This window comes from Cyclopterus lumpus, chromosome 13, assembly GCF_009769545.1.
Source record: "Cyclopterus lumpus isolate fCycLum1 chromosome 13, fCycLum1.pri, whole genome shotgun sequence".
Classification (NCBI taxonomy): Eukaryota; Metazoa; Chordata; class Actinopteri; order Perciformes; family Cyclopteridae; genus Cyclopterus; species Cyclopterus lumpus.
The window spans coordinates 20872789-20895387 of NC_046978.1; the positions used below are offsets into that span (position 1 = coordinate 20872789).

General features: G+C 39.7%; 1 protein-coding gene across 1 annotated transcript in view; it reads left to right on the forward strand.

Moving 5' to 3' along the window:
- Positions 1-18354, forward strand: part of col4a3 (collagen, type IV, alpha 3) — a 41813-nt gene extending 23459 nt beyond the window's left edge. The window contains exons 30-52 of the mRNA XM_034549231.1: positions 456-606; positions 676-789; positions 948-1115; positions 1204-1293; positions 1363-1497; positions 1607-1705; positions 1834-1923; positions 6418-6557; positions 6779-6905; positions 6990-7070; positions 7627-7728; positions 7839-7886; positions 7968-8153; positions 9127-9257; positions 9451-9523; positions 9648-9719; positions 9814-9939; positions 10059-10157; positions 10365-10577; positions 12604-12781; positions 14536-14650; positions 16213-16385; positions 18035-18354. Of these exons, the coding sequence (XP_034405122.1) occupies positions 456-606; positions 676-789; positions 948-1115; positions 1204-1293; positions 1363-1497; positions 1607-1705; positions 1834-1923; positions 6418-6557; positions 6779-6905; positions 6990-7070; positions 7627-7728; positions 7839-7886; positions 7968-8153; positions 9127-9257; positions 9451-9523; positions 9648-9719; positions 9814-9939; positions 10059-10157; positions 10365-10577; positions 12604-12781; positions 14536-14650; positions 16213-16385; positions 18035-18116 (2793 nt within the window). The 3' untranslated portion in view covers positions 18117-18354. The remainder of the gene's footprint in view (positions 1-455; positions 607-675; positions 790-947; positions 1116-1203; positions 1294-1362; positions 1498-1606; positions 1706-1833; positions 1924-6417; positions 6558-6778; positions 6906-6989; positions 7071-7626; positions 7729-7838; positions 7887-7967; positions 8154-9126; positions 9258-9450; positions 9524-9647; positions 9720-9813; positions 9940-10058; positions 10158-10364; positions 10578-12603; positions 12782-14535; positions 14651-16212; positions 16386-18034) is intronic.
- Positions 18355-22599: the final 4245 nt, after the last annotated feature.

Below are 22599 nucleotides of genomic sequence, written 5' to 3' on the forward strand. Positions count from 1 at the left end.
GGCCCAGGAGGCAGGGCGTAGGAGGCAGGGCCAATGAGGCAGGAGGCAGGGCTCAGGAGGCAGGGCGCAGGAGGCAGGGCCCAGGAGGCAGGGCGCAGGAGGCAGGGCCCAGGAGGCAGGGGCAGGGCGCAGGAGGCAGGGCCAATGAGGCAGGAGCCAGGGCGCAGGAGGCAGGGCCAATGAGGCAGGAGGCAGGGCTCAGGAGGCAGGGCGCAGGAGGCAGGGCCGAGGAGGCAGGGGCAGAAGGCAGGACCCAATAGTATGTAGATCACAAGGAAAAAAACACAGAGGTCCTTTATTATTATTTTATAATAATAATAATAATAATATTATAATAATAATAATTTGTATCATTATTATTATGAATATCATCATTATAATTGCTATTATTATTGTCATTATTATTCTAATTTGTATTATTATGGTTATTATTCACTTAATGTCTGTGGTCACAGGGGAACAGAGGGATCGGTTTCCCAGGCCAGCAGGGTCAGTCTGGCCCTCAGGGGGAAGATGGCTCTGTGGGGCCCCAAGGAAACACTGGACCACAAGGATCGGATGGAGCTCCAGGGCCTCCGGGACAAGATGGAGCTCCTGGACCCAAAGGTATCTCATTTAAGATCTGATGGACCTGATGTTTGAAAACACCTGTAGTGAACTGACAATGTCTCTCAGGCCATAGTGGCCTGGATGGTTTACCTGGTCCTGTTGGTCCCTTTGGACCGTGTTCACCTGGAGCTCTTGGACATGAAGGCGAGCGGGGACGGACGGGCATCATCGGCTTCACAGGTAACTTCTCCACAGGTGAACTTAGAGTTTGTGTCCCTAAACACAATCTTAAACTCAGCTTTGGTTCTGACTGAGGAGAAATGTTGGAGCTTTGGAAACTAAAACCAGAATGAGAACATTCACTTCTCCCTCAGTCACACAGGTGTATTCTCTTGCAGGGATCCGGGGCCCAAAGGGGGACCGGGGGGACCACGGGCGACCAGGCCTCGGGGCCTTGGGGCCTCAGGGGTCTTATGGGGTACCCGGGTTTGATGGAACTCCGGGGCCAGGAGGAGAAGTTGGACCGAAGGGCCTGAGAGGGACCAATGGGGAGCCGGGAAGCACAGGTAAGAAGGCGTGGCCAAACCTGCTCCCCCTGACACTCACTTTAAACCAGCGAGCTGCCAGCGTGATATTCACACATGTGTGTTTTAGGCATCAGGGGAGACATGGGTCCTCCAGGGGCCCTCGGGGGTCCAGGGGAAGATGGAAGACCAGGAGAGACTGGACGGACAGGACCGAAAGGTTTCAATCAATCAATCAATCAATCAATCAGCTTTGTCTGACTGTAACTGTCTATGATCTGTCTGTCAGGTCAGAGGGCTCTAGATGGGGTCAGCGGTTCTCAGGGGCCTCAGGGGCCCCAGGGGGATCGAGGAGAAACTGGACCAAAAGGATTTCCGACAGCTGTGGAGGTGTATGGAGACCCCGGAGACCCCGGAGACCCTGGTACGCTACTCTATCCCTCCATTACTTTAGCTTAGCTTAGCATAAAAACTCCAGGTGTGTTGCACTTGCTGTCTGTGACCCTTCTGACCGCTTCCTGTCTTACCCTCAGGGCCCACAGGACTCACGGGTAGCGAAGGAGAAAGGGGCCCCCTGGGGCCACAGGGCCTCGAAGGGAGAACCGGTAGACCCGGAGATGGAGGTGCACAAGGTGACCACAACTAATTGAGAATACTGTTTGATTGTTTGTTTGTTATTAATCATATCTACTCGTGACTAGTTCTTGTTTAACATGAAATCATAATTATGGAGTTGATGATGAATGTGTGTGTCTGTCAGGACCTCCTGGAGACACCGGCAGAGCTGGAGAGAGAGGTCCTCCTGGTCCTTGTGGACTCAATGGTGACCAGGGAGAGATGGGGAGGCCGGGTAGGGTTCACCAAAAAAATAAATATATATATATCAGAAGATTGATTGGGTTGTTGATCAGCTTCAGTGAGGTTATCCTGATTTACCTGCTTGAAATGTACACACTCAACCACCACAGATGTAACTGTACAGCAAAATTAAACATTAAACAATAAACATAAACATTAAATATGAACATTAAACATTAAATATTAAACATTAAACATGACCATTAAACATTAACATTTAACATGAAAATTAAACATGAACATTTAACATTTAACATTTAACATGAACATTAAACATTAAACATGAACATTTAACATAAACATTAAACATGAACATTTAACATTAAACATTAAACATGAACTTTAAACATTAAACATTAAACATTAAACATTAAACTTTAACATGAACATTAAACATAAACATTAAACATTAAACATTAAACATGAACATTAAACATGAACATTAAATATGAACATTAAACATGAAAATTAAACATTAACATTTAACATTTAACATGAACATTAAACATGAACATTAAACATTGAACATGAACATTTAACATTAAACATTAAACATTAAACATGAACTTTAAACATTAAACTTTAAACATTAAACATTAAACATTAAACTTTAACATGAACATTAAACATAAACATTAAACATAAACATTAAACATTAAACATTAAACATGAACATTAAACATTAAACATGAACATTTAACATTAAACATTAAACATTAAACATGAACTTTAAACATTAAACATTAAACATTAAACTTTAACATGAACATTAAATATGAACATTAAACATGAAAATTAAACATTAACATTTAACATTTAACATGAACATTAAACATGAACATTAAACATTGAACATGAACATTTAACATTAAACATTAAACATTAAACATGAACTTTAAACATTAAACATTAAACTTTAAACATTAAACATTAAACATTAAACTTTAACATGAACATTAAACATAAACATTAAACATAAACATTAAACATTAAACATTAAACATGAACATTAAACATTAAACATGAACATTTAACATTAAACATTAAACATTAAACATGAACTTTAAACATTAAACATTAAACATTAAACTTTAACATGAACATTAAACATAAACATTAAACATTAAACATTAAACATGAACATTAAACATTAAACATGAACATTTAACATGAACATTAAACATGAACATTTAACATTAAACATTAAACGTGAACTTTAAACATTAAACATTAAACTTTAACATGAACATTAAACATAAACATTAAACATTAAACATTAAACATGAACATTAAACATGAACATTTCACATTTCACATTAAACATGAACATTAAACATTAAACATGAACATTTAACATGAGCATGAACATTAAACATGAACATTAAACATTAAACGTTAAACATCAAATATAAACATTAAACATGATCATTAAACATTAAACATTAAACATGAACATTAAACATTAAACATGAACATTAAACATTAAACTTTACACATTAAACATGAACATTAAACATTAAACATGAACATTAAACATTAAACATGAACATTAACCATGAACATTTAACATGAACATTAAACATAAACATTAAACATTAAACATGAACATTAAACTTTAAACATTAAACATGAACATTAAACATGAACATTAAACATGAACATTTAACATGAACATTAAACATTAAACTTTAAACATTAAACATGATTATTAAACATTAAACATGAACATTAAACATGAACATTTAACATGAACATTAAACATAAACATTAAACATTAAACATAAACATGAACATTAAACATAAACATTAAACATGAACATTAAACATGAACATTAAACATAAACATTAAACATGAACATTAAACATTAAACATAAACATTAAACATGAACATTAAACATGAACATTAAACATAAACATTAAACATAAACATTGAACATTAAACATGAACATTAAACATGAACATTAAACATGAACATTAAACATAAACATTAAACATAAACATTAAACATGAACATTAAACATAAACATTAAACATAAACATTAAACATGAACATTAAACATTAAACATAAACATTAAACATAAACATTAAACATAAACATTAAACATGAACATTAAACATTTAACATGAACATTAAACATAAACATTAAACATAAACATTAAACATAAACATTAAACATAAACATTAAACATGAACATTAAACATAAACATTAAACATGAACATTAAACTTTAAACATTAAACATGAACATTAAACATTAAACATAAACATTAAACATAAACATTAAACATAAACATTAAACATGAACATTAAACATTTAACATTTAACATGAACATTAAACATAAACATTAAACATAAACATTAAACATAAACATTAAACATGAACATTTAACATGAACATTAAACATAAACATTAAACATTAAACATTAACATTAAACATTAAACATGAACATTAAACATTAAACATGAACATTAAACATTAAACATAAACATTAAACATGAACATTAAACATTAAACATGAACATTAAACATTAAACATTAAACATGAACATTAAACATTTAACATGAACATTAAACATAAACATTAAACATTAAACATGAACATTTAACATGAACATGAACATTAAACATGAACATTAAACATTAAACGTTAAACATCAAACATAAACATTAAACATGAACATTTAACATGAACATGAACATTAAACATGAACATTAAACATTAAACGTTAAACATCAAACATAAACATTAAACATGAACATTAAACATTAAACATTCAACTTTAAACATTAAACATGAACATTAAACATTAAACATGAACATTAAACATGAACATTTAACATGAACATTAAACATAAACATTAAACATGAACATTAAACTTTAAACATTAAACATGAACATTAAACATTAAACATGAACATTAAACATGAACATTTAACATGAACATTAAACATGAACATTAAACATGAACATTAAACATGAACATTAAACATTAAACATAAACATTAAACATAAACATTAAACATGAACATAAAACATTTAACATGAACATTAAACATAAACATTAAACATAAACATTAAACATAAACATTAAACATGAACATTAAACTTTAAACATTAAACATGAACATTAAACATTAAACATGAACATTTAACATTAACATTAAATATTAAACATGAACATTAAACATGAACATTTAACATGAACATTAAACATAAACATTAAACATTAAACATGAACATTAAACATTAAACATGAACATTAAACATTAAACTTAAACATGAACATTAAACATTAAACATGAACATTAAACATTAAACATGAACATTAAACATTTAACATGAACATTAAACATAAACATTAAATATAAACATTAAACATGAACATTAAACATTAAACATTAAACATTAAACATGAACATTTAACATGAACATGAACATTAAACATGAACATTAAACATTAAACATTAAACTTTAAACATTAAACATGAACATTAATATTTAAACTTTAAACATTAAACATGAACATTAAACATTAAACATGAACATTAAACATGAACATTTAACATGAACATTAAACTTTAAACATTAAACATTTAACATTTCACATGAACATTAAACATGAACATTAAACATAAACATTAAACATTAAACATGAACATTAAACATTTAACATGAACATTAAACATAAACATTAAACATTAAACATGAACATTAAACATAAACATTAAACATTAAACATGAACATTAAACATTTAACATGAACATTAAACATAAACATTAAACATTAAACATGAACATTAAACATAAACATTAAACATGAACATTAAACATAAACATAAACATAAACATTAAAAATAAACATTAAACATGAACATTAAACATTAAACATGAACAATAAACATGAACATTAAACATTTAACATGAACATTAAACATTAAACATGAACATTAAACATTAAACATTAAACATGAAAATTAAACATTGAACATGAACATTTCACATGAACATTAAACATGAACATTCAACATTAAACATGAACATTAAACATTAAACATGAACATTTCACATGAACATTAAACATGAACATGAACATTACACATTAAACATCAAACATCAAACATGAACATTAAACATTAAACATGAACATTAAACAAAAAACGTGAACATTAAACATGAACATGAACATTAAACATTAAACATTAAACATTAAACATTAAACATGAACATTTAACATGAACATTAAACATTAAACATGAACATTAAACATTAAACATGAACATGAACATTAAACATTAAACATGAACATTAAACATAAACATTAAACATAAACATTAAACATGAACATTAAACATGAACATTAAACATAAACATTAAACATAAACATTAAACATGAACATTAAACATGAACATTAAAGCTGGTTAAAGAACAACGTTTGATGATCTTCATCTCAACGTTTCTTCTGCTGTTTCTGTTCAGGCTTTAAAGGAGACAAAGGTTGTTCAGGGCCTTGTGGGGAACCTGGATCAGAAGGAAAACTAGGACCAGGGGGACTTAAAGGTGCTAAAGGAGAATCAAGTCCACCTGGACCCGGATCTAAAGGACCTCCAGGAGAGAAGGTACCACACACATAAAACATGAATGTACAGGTGCCTTTACCCATTACCTGATATCTTAGTATGCAGATGACATTCTGCTTTATTTTGCCATCGGTGGAACCGAGTCTTCACCAGTTGTATAACCAGTGTGTTAATGATTTAACACGCGTACATATTTATAACCACCATTTAATATCTCCTTAAATAATAAAGTGTCTTCTCCTCCTGGTTCATCTTCTCAGGGAAATCCAGGATATTCAGGAGCACTAGGTAAAAAAGGGGAACCAGGGGACATTGGAACCTTTGGTCCCCCAGGAGCCTGTGGCCCCTGTGGCCCCAAAGGACTTTCTGGACCCCCAGGATGCAGAGGTATGATGCATCTCCGGAGCAGGAAGTGTATAGTCGCACTTTAGAGCTTTTCTTCTGAAACAACGTAATCATTGTCCTCATCAGGTCCACCTGGGACTCCTGGGGAAAAGGGTTGTGATGGTCCTGCGGGGAACAATGGCCCTCCAGGACCCACCGGCCTCACAGGTACATAAACCAGAGGTACAGAAGTACTAATACCATCAGTACTACAGTAATTCAATTCAGTTTATTTTGTATAGCCCAATATCACAAATTACAAACTCCCCTCAGAGGGTTTTACAATCTGTACACATAGACATCCCTGACCTTTGACCTCACATCAGATCAGGAAAAACTCCCCAAAAATAACCTTTGACAGGGAAAAAAGAGAAGAAACCTTCAGTAGAGCAACAGAGGAGGATCCCTCTCCCCGGATGGACAGATGAATAGATGTCATGTGACCAGATGAACAGAGTTACAGAGTTACATAAACACATTACATGAATATGACATACATTATGAATAATGAAAGTCTTAAGTCTATTCTTAAATGAGGTGACTGTGTCTGCCTCCCGGACTGAAAGTGGAAGCTGGTTCCATAAAAGAGGAGCTTGATAACTGAAGGCTCTGGCTCCTATCCTACTTTTTAGGACTCTAGGAACTGAATAGTACTAATACATGTCTCCACAGCTCTGCCGCCTGTCTTTCCTCTCAGTCGGTTAATTAGGAATTTCATCTTCAGGTAACAAGGGGGCTCCTGGAGATCCAGGTCCGGCTGGTTCGAGAGGAAACCAGGGACAGGACGGGATACCTGGACCTCCTGGAGAGAAGGGAGCAATGGGAGGTAGGAGACCTGAGTCTGATTGGATCGTGATCAGTCGTTTAGGTTTCAGATCCAGCTCATAACACTCCTGATGGTGGTCTAAATGGCTGCTTTGCTTTTTCTTTCGCCAGCTCCTGGAATCGGGCCCCGTGGCCCAGATGGGAAGACAGGTCCACCTGGTGAGTCCTCAGCTGTGATTATGTTTAGTTCAGGCTGAATTGAAGAAGAGGAACTACAACACACTCCTCTGGTCTCCCCAGGGTACCCAGGGGAGCAGGGTCCTCATGGTGTCTGTGGTCCACCTGGTCCCCATGGTCATGGGGGAAACCTAGGCTGTCCTGGTCCTCCTGGACCTCCTGGTCCTCCTGGTTGTGTTGGCAGGGAGGGAGTCTGCATTGAAGGAAGCAAAGGAGAAAATGGACTCCCTGGAGGACGAGGACCAAAAGGTGACGAGACACGTTGAGATAATAAACAAAACAATGAGTTGACTATGGACTATGATTATGGTGATGTTTTATATATGCATGCATCTTCTCAGTGTCTTCACTCCTTAGATACTGTCTACCATGAAACATTGAGGTTCATGACCAATCTTAAGGCTGCTACTCACCATGGCTCCCTGTATGCTAGGGTTGGTTGGACTGCAGTCCCTCCGTAGACTGAATCATTGGCATGTCCTTATTTACAAGGAAATTCTAAACGTACTTCCATCTTATCTATGTACGTTAATTCATCAGAAAAATGCTGGAAGCTACCGTCTTCGCTCTGTGACCCATGAGCAAGGCCTCCTCTTGCTATCTGTCCCTAACGTCCGTCTGGAAATGGGAAAAGGGTCTTTTAGGTTTGAATGTGGTCTACGGGAGCCGGTCTCTGTAGGTGGTTTTAAAGAGTTGGAGGAAGGTTCATCTGGTTGTAGAGGTTTCTCTGACTGTGTGAACTGGGATGTGATGACTGGAGTCTTAGTTTTGGTTTGACTAAAGTTTTTATTGTCTGTCACTGTTTTATGTTTTATGTCTGAAACTTTGTTAAATGTGCTTTTGCTGTCTTGGCCGGGACACTCTGGAAAAGAGATTATTAATCTCAATGAGGCTTTTCCTGGTTAAATCAATTTAAAATTAAAATAAATAAATAAAAAACTAATGGATGAGCACTATTACGTATGTTATAACTATTGGAGGAGCACTATTACATATGTCACAACTGGGGCAACTGCCTCACAAAATGTTTCCAAGCTTGAGCTTTCTGTCCCCCGAGAGGATCCGATGGAGGTTCTTGTGAAACATAAGAGTCAGAGGCATAGACGTGGTGCTGGCAGAAATCATTAATCATCTACATACAAGATAGGAAAGCAATTTCCACCTAGATCCCTGATCATGATACAAGGCTCTAAGATATAATAACCAAGTCTCTCTCACTTAGGTCCGGCAGGCTTTCGTGGTCCTCCTGGTCCTCCTGGTCCTGGTTTTAAAGGAGAGAAGGGATCTAAAGGAGCAACAGGTTTCCAAGGACCACCTGGTTACCCTGGTGACTCTGGTCCTGGGGGCAAACCGGTCAGAATCACTATTTGGGATTTAATATTAAAGTCTGTCTGTGTGGAACTAATAAATCTCGTCTGCATTTGTCCATCCGGACTGATCCTGTTTGAGTTTTGAGGCTCTCTGGTGTTAGACCACAGACCTCAGATTGGAAGCATGATAGAAACATCTGAGGGACGGAATTTAAAAGAGCTGTTGTTGTTGTCAGGGTGAAGACAGACCACCAGGCCCTCGAGGACTTGAAGGCCAGATGGGAGCCACTGGTGTCACTGGACCTGTTGGTAAGACCCAGTATACTGACCAGTATTATATACATACAGTATTTGTCTAAAAGTGAAGTGTTTTTATTGGACGCATTCAAACAGAGCCGCTTGGTGGACACTGGGCTCCTCTTTTGTATTTCAGCTATGAAGGGGGACGAGGGACCACCAGGGTACGTTGGCACAGCAGGACCTCCAGGACCATCTGGGAGGAGAGGTACCACTGTGGCTTCACACAATACTGTTCAGTGCTGCTAACTAATACTCATATGATAATGTACTGCCTCTGAACTGAATACTGCCCCCTGCAGGCCAGAGGGGGAAGGACGTAACCAGGGAGGTGCTGCTGTTACCAGGAGACAAAGGCTCACCGGGAACCCCAGGACTCAAAGGAGAAAAAGGACCCCCAGGGGCCCAAGGGATACCTGGAGGTCCAGGTGAGTCTGGAATAATATTTTGGTCCTAACCGTCAGTCTTTAGGTGTGCAGGGTATGAACAGTATGAATGTGATTTGAGGCACAAACAGAGATTTTCAGAAGCAGTGCTGTGTTTCCAGGTTTGAAGGGATTCAAAGGGAGGCCTGGAGGACGAGGACAAGGTGGCCGTCCTGGATTGATGGGGGAGCAGGGAGACCGGGGTATCCTCGGCTCAAAAGGTAAGACATCTGATCTTCTGTCAGCTTTTAAACAGAATCACATAATTAACATATGAACTATTACAGAATAGTACAGTACCTTTATCACCATAGAAACTGAGTATGGAGACTCTGCACCATTCAGAGCAGCAGAGTGATCTGCATTGTGGACGTCTGAGGCTCCTTCATCTGGACCCCTTCTTCATCAGAACCGGTCTGTGTTGGCAGGTGCTGCAGGTGCTGCAGGTGCGCTCGGTGCTAAAGGTGTTCGGGGTCGGTCGGGTCCCTGCAGCAACGCACCGGAGAACGACGGCTTCATGTTCACCAGACACAGCCAGAACCTCTTCGTCCCAGAATGCCCTGCAGGATCTACTGAGATGTACAGTGGCTACTCGCTGCTGTTCATCAACGGAAACAACCGAGCTCACGGACAAGACCTGGGTAACCAAGTACAGATGTAGAGCTCAAGACCACCAAGTACTGATGTAGAGCTCAAGACCACTAAGTACAGATGTAGAGCTCAAGACCACTAAGTACAGATTTAGAGCTCAAGACCACTAAGTACAGATGTAGAGCTCAAGACCACTAAGTACAGATGTAGAGCTCAAGACCACTAAGTACAGATTTAGAGCTCAAGACCACTAAGTACAGATTTAGAGCTCAATACCACTAAGTACAGATGTAGAGCTCAAGACCACCAAGTACTGATGTAGAGCTCAATACCACTAAGTACAGATGTAGAGCTCAAGACCACCAAGTACTGATGTAGAGCTCAATACCACTAAGTACAGATGTAGAGCTCAAGACCACCAAGTACTGATGTAGAGCTCAATACCACTAAGTACAGATGTAGAGCTCAAGACCACTAAGTACAGATGTAGAGCACTAAGTACTGATGTAGAGCTCAAGACCACTAAGTACAGATGTAGAGCTCAAGACCACTAAGTACTGATGTAGAGCTCAAGACCACTAAGTACAGATGTAGAGCTCAAGACCACTAAGTACAGATGTAGAGCTCAAGACCACTAAGTACAGATGTAGAGCTCAAGACCACTAAGTACAGATGTAGAGCTCAAGACCACTAAGTACAGATGTAGAGCTCAATACCACTAAGTACTGATGTAGAGCTCAAGACCACTAAGTACTGATGTAGAGCACTAAGTACTGATGTAGAGCTCAAGACCACTAAGTACAGATGTAGAGCTCAAGACCACTAAGTACAGATGTAGAGCTCAAGACCACTAAGTACTGATGCAGAGCTCAAGACCACTAAGTACAGATGTAGAGCTCAAGACCACTAAGTACAGATGTAGAGCTCAAGACCACTAAGTACTGATGTAGAGCTCAAGACCACTAAGTACTGATGTAGAGCTCAAGACCACCAAGTACTGATGTAGAGCTCAAGACCACCAAGTACTGATGTAGAGCTCAAGACCACCAAGTACTGATGTAGAGCTCAAGACCACTAAGTACTGATGTAGAGCTCAAGACCACTAAGTACAGATGTAGAGCTCAAGACCACTAAGTACTGATGTAGAGCTCAAGATCACTAAGTACTGATGTAGAGCTCAAGACCACTAAGTACTGATGTAGAGCTCAAGACCACCAAGTACTGATGTAGAGCTCAAGACCACTAAGTACTGATGTAGAGCTCAAGACCACCAAGTACTGATGTAGAGCTCAAGACCACCAAGTACTGACATAGAGCTCAAGACCACCAAGTACTGATGTAGAGCTCAAGACCACTAAGTACTGATGTAGAGCTCAAGACCACTAAGTACAGATGTAGAGCTCAAGACCACCAAGTACTGATGTAGAGCTCAAGACCACCAAGTACTGATGTAGAGCTCAAGACCACTAAGTACTGATGTAGAGCTCAAGACCACTAAGTACAGATGTAGAGCTCAAGACCACTAAGTACTGATGTAGAGCTCAAGACCACCAAGTACTGATGTAGAGCTCAAGACCACTAAGTACTGATGTAGAGCTCAAGACCACCAAGTACTGATGTAGAGCTCAAGACCACCAAGTACTGATGTAGAGCTCAAGACCACCAAGTACTGATGTAGAGCTCAAGACCACTAAGTACTGATGTAGAGCTCAAGACCACTAAGTACAGATGTAGAGCTCAAGACCACTAAGTACTGATGTAGAGCTCAAGACCACTAAGTACTGATGTAGAGCTCAAGACCACTAAGTACAGATGTAGAGGTTCTCAAATGGGGGCACGTGAGATTTGGTTTAAATATATTTAAAATGAGCATCCATTAAAAAATCCTTTAAAAGTAGTTATTTAATAAATATCCAATAATATATAAGTGTACATTCATGAACTGAATTGTATATATTCTATATCAAATCAGATACTGATGGCACAACGCTGTGTATTCAACCCAACATGCTTTGTGCTAGTCGTGGTTAGAACCCGTGGTGATGGAACCAGTAACATCTGTCTCTCTCTCTCCAGGTACACTAGGTAGTTGTCTACCTCGTTTCACCACCATGCCCTTCCTGTTCTGTAACACCGACAGCACCTGTCGCTACGCCTCCCGCAACGACTACTCCTATTGGCTGTCCACGGACCAGCTGCTGCCGGGCAGCGTGCCGCTAATCTCCGGGGATTCACTGAAGAATTATATCAGCCGGTAACACGCAAAGGCACACACACACACACACGTACACGCGCGCACGCACACATACGCACGTACACGCGCGCACACACGCATGCACACACGTACACGCGCGCCCAGAATGTTCGATTGACTTGACATTTTTCACTCTGACAAACATCTCCCATATCAGAGCTCCATTGCAGTTTATTTCCAGTTTAACTGCTGAGTTATGTGTAATAACAGATCATAGTTTAGGTTTAAATCACCACAGAAATATGAAAGTTATGAGAGAAATATTTCAACGTTGACTTCCTGTTTACCATGAAAAGCAAACTGTTTATTTCCTCGTTCATGATTACAACGTAAAAAAGAATATCATCGTAAATCTAACTATTATTAGGGTCCGAGCGACTGACGAAGTCTCTCCGAGCGGACCCTCTTGAAATTGTTAGAATTCTTATTATTCTGCTTTTTATTTTAGAATATTGGGGTACTTAGAAACCTGGAAAACTAACCACATTTGGCAAGCTTGTCAGGCTTGTTGAAAATAGACATATGATAAAGGAGTCACATTTTTTCATTTTTAGTTGCTCTCTAGCGCCCCCTCAAAGTTTGACCGGCGACGCCCCTCACCCAGAACGTCTGATTGACTTGACATTTTTCTCACATGTCCATATCCACCCGCTTTACAAAAAAGCCTCTCAGACCCCTAAGCTCCGCCTACTTAGATTTTCCGACATTATGAATTTTGTGAAAAACACATAATTGACTGCCTTAAGTACAAATCATACCAAAATCTATCTCAATCAGATCATTAGAGCCAGATGACCTATAATATGTCAACCGTTTTTTTATATCTCATTGTGGTAAGGATCTATGGCCCAATGAACATCTTAGGGGCGTGTCTTGTTTTGCAATTCTCATAGCATCAACACTATTGGGATTAATCATGTTCAGCATATGTGCACATTGTATCCCTTAACATGCAAACAAAATCGTGTGCGATTTGAACACTAGGGGGCGCTACAATAATTCGCAGAATTTGGACGTTTTTCGCTCGTTTTTTATACATTTAAGGTTATCTCCCACAAAAAAGATCCGATCGACTTCAATCTTCTTTCCAGGTTGATCTGAAGGCCTTGAACATGATTATTCTGAAAAAAACTGAACACATTTCCAAAAAGAAACATTTGAAATTGTCATAGGAACACCAATTAAAAAATAAAATGACAAGTTTTATATGAAATATATATATATATATATTTTAAATACATATTTATTCTAAATATAAACTATATATTTATAGACACAATATATATAATTCTGTATCTGTAAGTATATACACGCAAACGTCTCAATATACTTCAGCAAATTGGTGTTGTAGTGGGATAAGCAATCGCCTTGAATCGCCAGGCCAGGGTTAAATTTTTCAGCACTTTTTTTTCTACTTTTAATTTACATGACGTGGTCTAGACTTCACATAGTGACACATGATGCATGTATCTGTTCACATTCTCATTGCGCCCCCTACTGGCTCAACTGGACTTGCTCTAATCTGCCCCAAACTTGCTTGTTACAAGTCGCGGCCTGAGGATATCGACAAGCTTATTTTCAGTCATAGTCGAAATCAACGTTACACGACAAGCGGTAAAACGTACGACCGGCGGCCCCGCGTTCTCGACCGAGCAGATCGGCGTCCCGCCGGCGCCCCCAGCTGCCGCAGATGAGCGAGGACCCGTTCATCGCTGCTCGCAGCTTTAATTGTGCTTGTTTTCCATGTGTTAAAGGTGTACCGTGTGTGAGGCCAGAGCCAACGTGATGGCCATCCACAGTCAGACCAGTATGATTCCAGAGTGTCCGTCAGGCTGGGACGCTCTCTGGTTGGGATACTCCTTTGTCATGGTGAGTCACCACCAATCCTATCCTGTCAACATATTTAAAAAATGTAGTGTTCAGATAACGCGTCTCTTTCCCAAATTCAATTCAGTTTATTTTGTAAAGCCCAAAATCACAAACTCCCCTCAGACGGCTTTACAATCTGAGATTTGCTTCACGTGGAGTTAAAGGACAAGTCTCGGTCAAAGATAACTAGAGATTCTTTACAGTGGTGTTGGATGCCAGGGCAATGCCATCTACAGAAACCACATCACCAGATAATTGATCTCTGAGGTGTTCAGGGCCAGTAAAATAACTTCAGTTTTGTCTGAGTTTAACATCAGGAAGTTGCAGGTCATCCATGTTTTTATGTCTTTAAGACATTCTTGAATTTTAGCGAGCTGGTTGGTCTCCTCTGGTTCGATCGATAGATATAATTGAGTATCATCTGCATAACAATGAAAGTTTATGGAGTGTTTCCTGATAATATTGCCCAAAGGAAGCATATATAAGGTAAATAAAATTGGTCCAAGCACAGAACCTTGTGGAACTCCGTGATTAACGTTGGTGGTCATTGAGGCTTCATCGTTTACAAATACAAATTGAGATCGATCTGATAAATAGGATTTAAACCAACTTAGTGCGGTACCTGAAATGCCAATCGACTGATCCAGTCTCTGTAATAGGATGTCATGATCAATGGTGTCGAACGCAGCACTAAGGTCTAACAAGACCAGTACAGAGATGAGTCCTTTATCAGCACTAAGGTCTAACAAGACCAGTACGGAGATGAGTCCTTTATCAGCACTAAGGTCTAACAAGACCAGTACAGAGATGAGTCCTTTATCAGCACTAAGGTCTAACAAGACCAGTACGGAGATGAGTCCTTTATCAGCACTAAGGTCTAACAAGACCAGTACAGAGATGAGTCCTTTATCAGCACTAAGGTCTAACAAGACCAGTACAGAGATGAGTCCTTTATCAGCACTAAGGTCTAACAAGACCAGTACAGAGATGAGTCCTTTATCAGCACTAAGGTCTCACAAGACCAGTACAGAGATGAGTCCTTTATCAACACTAAGGTCTAACAAGACCAGTACAGAGATGAGTCCTTTTAGCACTACGGTCTAATAAGACCAGTACAGAGATGAGTCCTTTATCAGCACTAAGGTCTAACAAGACCAGTACAGAGATGAGTCCTTTATCAACACTAAGGTCTAACAAGACCAGTACAGAGATGAGTCCTTAATAGCACTAAGGTCTCACAAGACCAGTACAGAGATGAGTCCTTTATCAGCACTAAGGTCTAACAACACCAGTACAGCAAACCTCCTTTGCCTCACCGTCTTTTTCTTCAGTGGGGCTATCGAGTCTAGTGTCATTCTCAGTGAGCCTGTAGCACTATCGACAAGATGATCAATCTGGGACGGACTAAAGTTAGCACAGGAGTCCTCCGTTGGGGCCATTGCTACAATATCAATAGTAATCTATTTGTATAGACACTGACATGACCACGGGCCTGGCAATGATCTCAGTTTGCGTTGTTGCTTTGACCTTTGACCTTGGCTCTGAACGCTGTCGGTCTGCAGGAAACTGGAGTGGGGGCAGAGGGGTCGGGTCAGCCTCTGGCCTCACCTGGATCCTGTCTGGAGAATTTCAGGAAGATTCCCTTCATCGAGTGTCACGGCAGAGGAACCTGCAACTACTACACCGACTCCTACAGCTACTGGCTGGCTGCTCTCAACCCAGACGACATGTTCAGGTACACCAAACCTGTAGGGACGCGTTCAGGTACACAGCACCTGTAGGGACGCGTTCAGATACACAGCATCTGTAGGGACGCGTTCAGGTACACAGCACCTGTAGGGACGTGTTCAGATACACAGCATCTGTAGGGACGCGTTCAGGTACACAGCACCTGTAGGGACGCGTTCAGATACACAGCATCTGTAGGGACGCGTTCAGGTACACAGCACCTGTAGGGACGTGTTCAGATACACAGCATCTGTAGGGACGCGTTCAGGTACACAGCACCTGTAGGGACGCGTTCAGATACACAGCACCTGTAGGGACGCGTTCAGGTACACAGCACCTGTAGTGACGCGTTCAGGTACACAGCATCTGTAGGGACGCGTTCAGATACACAGCATCTTTAGGGACGCGTTCAGATACACCGCACCTGTAGGGACGCGTTCAGGTACACAGCATCTGTAGGGACGCGTTCAGATACACAGCATCTGTAGGGACGCGTTCAGGTACACAACACCTGTAGGGATGCGTTCAGGTACACAACACCTGTAGGGACGCGTTCAGATACACAGCATCTGTAGGGACGCGTTCAGGTACACAACACCTGTAGGGAGGCGTTCAGGTACACAGCACCTGTAGGGACGCGTTCAGGTACACAACACCTGTAGGGACGCGTTCAGGTACACAACATCTGTAGGGACGCGTTCAGATACACAACACCTGCAGGGACGCGTTCAGATACACAGCATCTGTAGGGACGCGTTCAGGTACACAACACCTGTAGGGATGCGTTCAGGTACACAACACCTGTAGGGATGCGTTCAGGTACACAGCACCTGTAGTGACGCGTTCAGGTACACAGCACCTGTAGGGACGCGTTCAGGTACACAACACCTGTAGGGACGCGTTCAGGTACACAGCACCTGTAGGGACGCGTTCAGGTACACAACACCTGTAGGGACGCGTTCAGGTACACAGCACCTGTAGGGACGCGTTCAGGTACACAACACCTGTAGGGACGCGTTCAGGTACACAGCATCTGTAGGTACGCGTTCAGATACACAACACCTGTAGGGACGCCTTCAGGTACACAGCATCTGTAGGGACGCGTTCAGGTACACAACACCTGTAGGGACGCGTTCAGGTACACAACACCTGTAGGGACGCGTTCAGGTACACAGCATCTGTAGGTACGCGTTCAGATACACAGCACCTGTAGGGATGCGTTCAGGTACACGGCACCTGTAGAGACGCGTTCAGGTACACCACACCTGTAGGGACGCGTTCAGGTACACCACACCTGTAGGGACGCGTTCAGGTACACCACACCTGTAGGGACGCATTTAATTGAATATATATCTTTGTATATATATATATATATATATATATATATATATATACATGTGTATATATATATATACACTTATAGATGTGTATATATACATGTATATATATAAACATATATATATATATGTATGACATAGTCCTGCAGTCCTCTTAAACACCAGTAGGGTGCAGCGTGTGTTCAAAAAGCAGCCGAGGAGTTCAGAAAAAAGCAGAATAATTTAGTTTAATAATCAGACGATTCTACGAAGAGTCTGAATCTCAAACATGAAATGCAGCGTCCTGATTGGCTGCTTACTGATGTCTTCTCTCTAACAGCAAACCGAAGCCTCAGACGGATGAAGGAGACTTCCCTGGCCGTCTGATCAGCCGCTGTAGAGTCTGCATGAAGCAGCTTTGAATACTGCAGTTACTCCTGATACCGCTACTACTGATACTACTGTAAATACTACTAAACTACTAAAGCTACTGATACTCATACTTCTGAGAACAGGTTTTTTTCTGCTTCGCTGTACTCAAACTAGCAGTGAAAATAGAACGTGGTGTTAAGTTAGTGCTGGTGGTACTACAACTATTACTACTGTTACTACTATACTACTACACTACTACTGCAATTACTACTATTATTGTTACTACTACTACTGCTACTACTACTACTACTACTACTACTGTTACTTCTACTACTACTACTACTATTGTTACTACTACACTACTACTACTACTAATACTACTACTACTAATACTGTTACTACTATACTACTACACTACTACTGCAACTACTACTACTACTATTGTTACTACTACTACTGCTGCTAATGCTACTGTTACTACTACTACTACTGTTACTTCTACACTACTACTACTACTACTAATACTGTCACTACTACACTACTACTGCAACTACTACTACTACTATTGTTACTACTACTGCAACTACTACTACTGCTATTGTTACTACTACTACTACTACTACTACTACTACTACTACTACTACTGTTACTACTACACTACTACTACTACTACTACTGCTACTGCTACTACTGTTACTACTACACTACTACTACTACTACTACTGTTACTACTATACTACTACTACTACTGCTATGACTGTTACGACTACACTACTACAACTAACACTGTAAGTACTTGCAACCTCTCAGTATTGCTGCTACTACTACTACTACTACTACTACTACTACTACTACTACTGATACTACTACTCTACTTCAACTACTACTACTGCTTTACTAGTAGTTACAACCTCCATGTACAGCACCACTCATAGCACTAATACTACAACTCTGACTGGAGCTGCAGTACCTCCTTCTGCCAGAGGGGCCGAGCTGAAACACCACAGAAAAAGAAGAAGCTGAGGTCCGCCAACAGATACAAGTTTAACACCTTCTTAAGTTCTGCTCGGCAACAGACTCCGCAGCCCTCTGATTGGACGATTCAAACAGCAGGGCATTCTGGGAGTCGTAGTCGCCTTCTATCATGAGGCTGTTCCAGAACATTTGTATTAATATTATTTTTTAACGCTGATAATAAACATTAAATATTACGTCTTTATCAGTTGTACATACTCGTCTCCTGTCGCTAAATATCACCGATATTATTACATTTTGTTTTGTGAATATGACGCTTGTTGAGTTTTAAGTCATTTTCTGTTTCATGTTTTTCAAAAAGGTTTGAATCTCATTAAATCTAATCTATATTTTAAGGTTCATAGTATTGACCTAAAGTATGTCACAGAGGTTCCTGTTATCTTTATTCAATATACTTTTACTATATTATTGCTATAATATGGATTTATGAACTATACAGTATATTGCTTGTGTCATTATGAATATTATTGTGTGATCTTTTTTAAACAGCTGAAATCTTTTGTTTTAATGTGGTTTTTGATTTGTTTTGTTGACTTTTTAACAAATTTAGATAAATTAAAAATTAAATAATGCACAGAAGAATATTTATTGAAAAGCGTTGAGGAATCTCTTTGTTTTTATTATTCTTTTAATGATCTATTCTCATGGTCTGTTTGTTAAAATGTGTTTCCATTACTACTACTTGTTATTTATTCACTGGAAAGCCGACAAGAATGAATGTGATGTCATTTTTAGTTTTCCCATTAGATAAATGGGAACGTCGTCCAGTAAACCGTGAACCAGGAAGTAAATCGTGAACCAGGAAGTAAACCGTGAACCAGGAAGTAAATCGTGAACCAGGAAGTAAACCGTGAACCAGGAAGTAAATCGTGAACCAGGAAGTAAATCATGAACCAGGAAGTAAATCGTGAACCAGGAAGTAAATCGTGACCGAAGCATTTGATTCAATACCACGTCTCAATGTGACGGAGGACTTCTGTGCTAACTTTAGTCCGTCCCAGATTGATCATCTTGTCGATAGTGCTACAGGCTCACTGAGAATGACACTTAGTGGAGAGATAGTCTTAAAACATATTAAAAGGCTCTCCGTAATGCCAGAGCAGCCTATTACTCATCAGTAATAGAGAAAAATAAGAACAACCCCAGGGTTCTCTTTAGCCCTGTAGCCAGGCTGACAGAGAGTCACAGCTCTGTGGAGCCGTGTATTCCTATAGACCTCAGTAGTAATGACTTCATGAACTTCTTCAAGGAAAAGATTTGAACTATTAGAGGCAAGATTGATGATCTCTTGCCCTCAACTACTGCCGATCTGTCATCAAGAGGAGTGGCCTTGGAAACGGCTGTATGCCCTGGTGTATATTTGGATAGCTTTTCTCCCATTAACCTAGACCAATTGTCCTCAACGGTTTCTACTTCTAAACCGTCTACCTGTCTCTTAGACCCCATCCCAACGAGGCTGCTTAAAGACGTGTTGCCTTTAATTGGCACCTCTCTGCTGGATATTGTTAATGTGTCTTTGCTAACAGGCCATGTACCACATTCCTTCAAAGTAGCTGTAATTAAACCTCTCCTGAAGAAGACCACTCTTAATCCAGAGGTGTTGGCTAACTACAGACCGATCTCTAACCTTCCCTTCCTCTCTAAGATCCTGGAGAAAGTAGGACTCATCTCTGTACTGGTCTTGTTAGACCTTAGTGCTGATAATGGACTCATCTCCGTACTGGTCTTGTTAGACCTTAGTGCTGATAAAGGACTCATCTCTGTACTGGTCTTGTTAGACCTTAGTGCTGATAAAGGACTCATCTCCGTACTGGTATTATTAGACCTTAGTGCTGATAAAGGACTCATCTCTGTACTGGTCTTGTTAGACCTTAGTGCTGATAAAGGACTCATCTCTGTACTGGTATTGTTAGACCTTAGTGCTGATAAAGGACTCATCTCTGTACTGGTCTTGTGAGACCTTAGTGCTGATAAAGGACTCATCTCTGTACTGGTCTTGTTAGACCTTAGTGCTGATAAAGGACTCATCTCTGTACTGGTCTTGTTAGACCTTAGTGCTGATAAAGGACTCATCTCTGTACTGGTCTTGTTAGACCTTAGTGCTGATAAAGGACTCATCTCTGTACTGGTCTTGTGAGACCTTAGTGCTGATAAAGGACTCATCTCTGTACTGGTCTTGTTAGACCTTAGTGCTGATAAAGGACTCATCTCTGTACTGGTCTTGTTAGACCTTAGTGCTGACAAAGGACTCATCTCTGTACTGGTCTTGTTAGACCTTAGTGCTGATAAAGGACTCATCTTTGTACTGGTCTTGTTAGACCTTAGTGCTGATAAAGGACTCATCTTTGTACTGGTCTTGTTAGACCTTAGTGCTGATAAAGGACTCATCTCTGTACTGGTATTATTAGACCTTAGTGCTGATAAAGGACTCATCTCTGTACTGGTCTTGTTAGACCTTAGTGTTGATAAAGGACTCATCTCTGTACTGGTCTTGTTAGACCTTAGTGCTGATAAATGACTCATCTCTGTACTGGTCTTGTTAGACCTTAGTGCTGATAAAGGACTCATCTCCGTACTGGTCTTGTTAGACCTTAGTGCTGATAAAGGACTCATCTCTGTACTGGTCTTGTTAGACCTTAGTGCTGCGTTCGACACCATTGATCATGACATCCTATTACAGAGACTGGATCAGTCGATTGGCATTTCAGGTACCGCACTAAGTTGGTTTGAATCCTATTTATCAGATCGATCTCAGTTTGTATTTGTAAACGATGAAGCCTCAATGACCACCAACGTTAATCACGGAGTTCCACAAGGTTCTGTGCTTGGACCAATTTTATTTACCTTATATATGCTTCCTTTGGGCAATATTATCAGGAAACACTCCATAAACTTTCATTGCTATGCAGACGATACTCAATTATATCTATGGATCAAACCAGAGGAGACCAACCAGCTCGCTAAAATTCAAGAATGTCTTAAAGACATAAAAACATGGATGACCTGCAACTTCCTGATGTTAAACTCAGACAAAACTGAAGTTATTTTACTGGCCCTGAACACCTCAGAGATCAATTATCTGGTGATGTGGTTTCTGTAGATGGCATTGCCCTGGCATCCAACACCACTGTAAAGAATCTCTAGTTATCTTTGACCGAGACTTGTCCTTTAACTCCCACGTTAAGCAAATCTCAAGGATTGCATTTTTTCATCTACGTAATATTTAAAAAATCAGGCACATGCAGAAAAGCTGGTTCACGCGTTTGTTACTTCCAGACTAGATTACTGCAACTCCTTATTATCAGGCTGCTCTAATAAGTCTCTTAAGTCCCTCCAGTTGATCCAGAATGCTGCAGCTCGTGTACTCACAAAAACTAAGAAAAGAGATCACATGACTCCTGTATTAGCTGCTCTGCACTGGCTCCCTGTAAAATCAAGAATCACATTTAAAATTCTTCTCCTCACCTACAAAGCCTTGATTGGTGATGCACCATCATA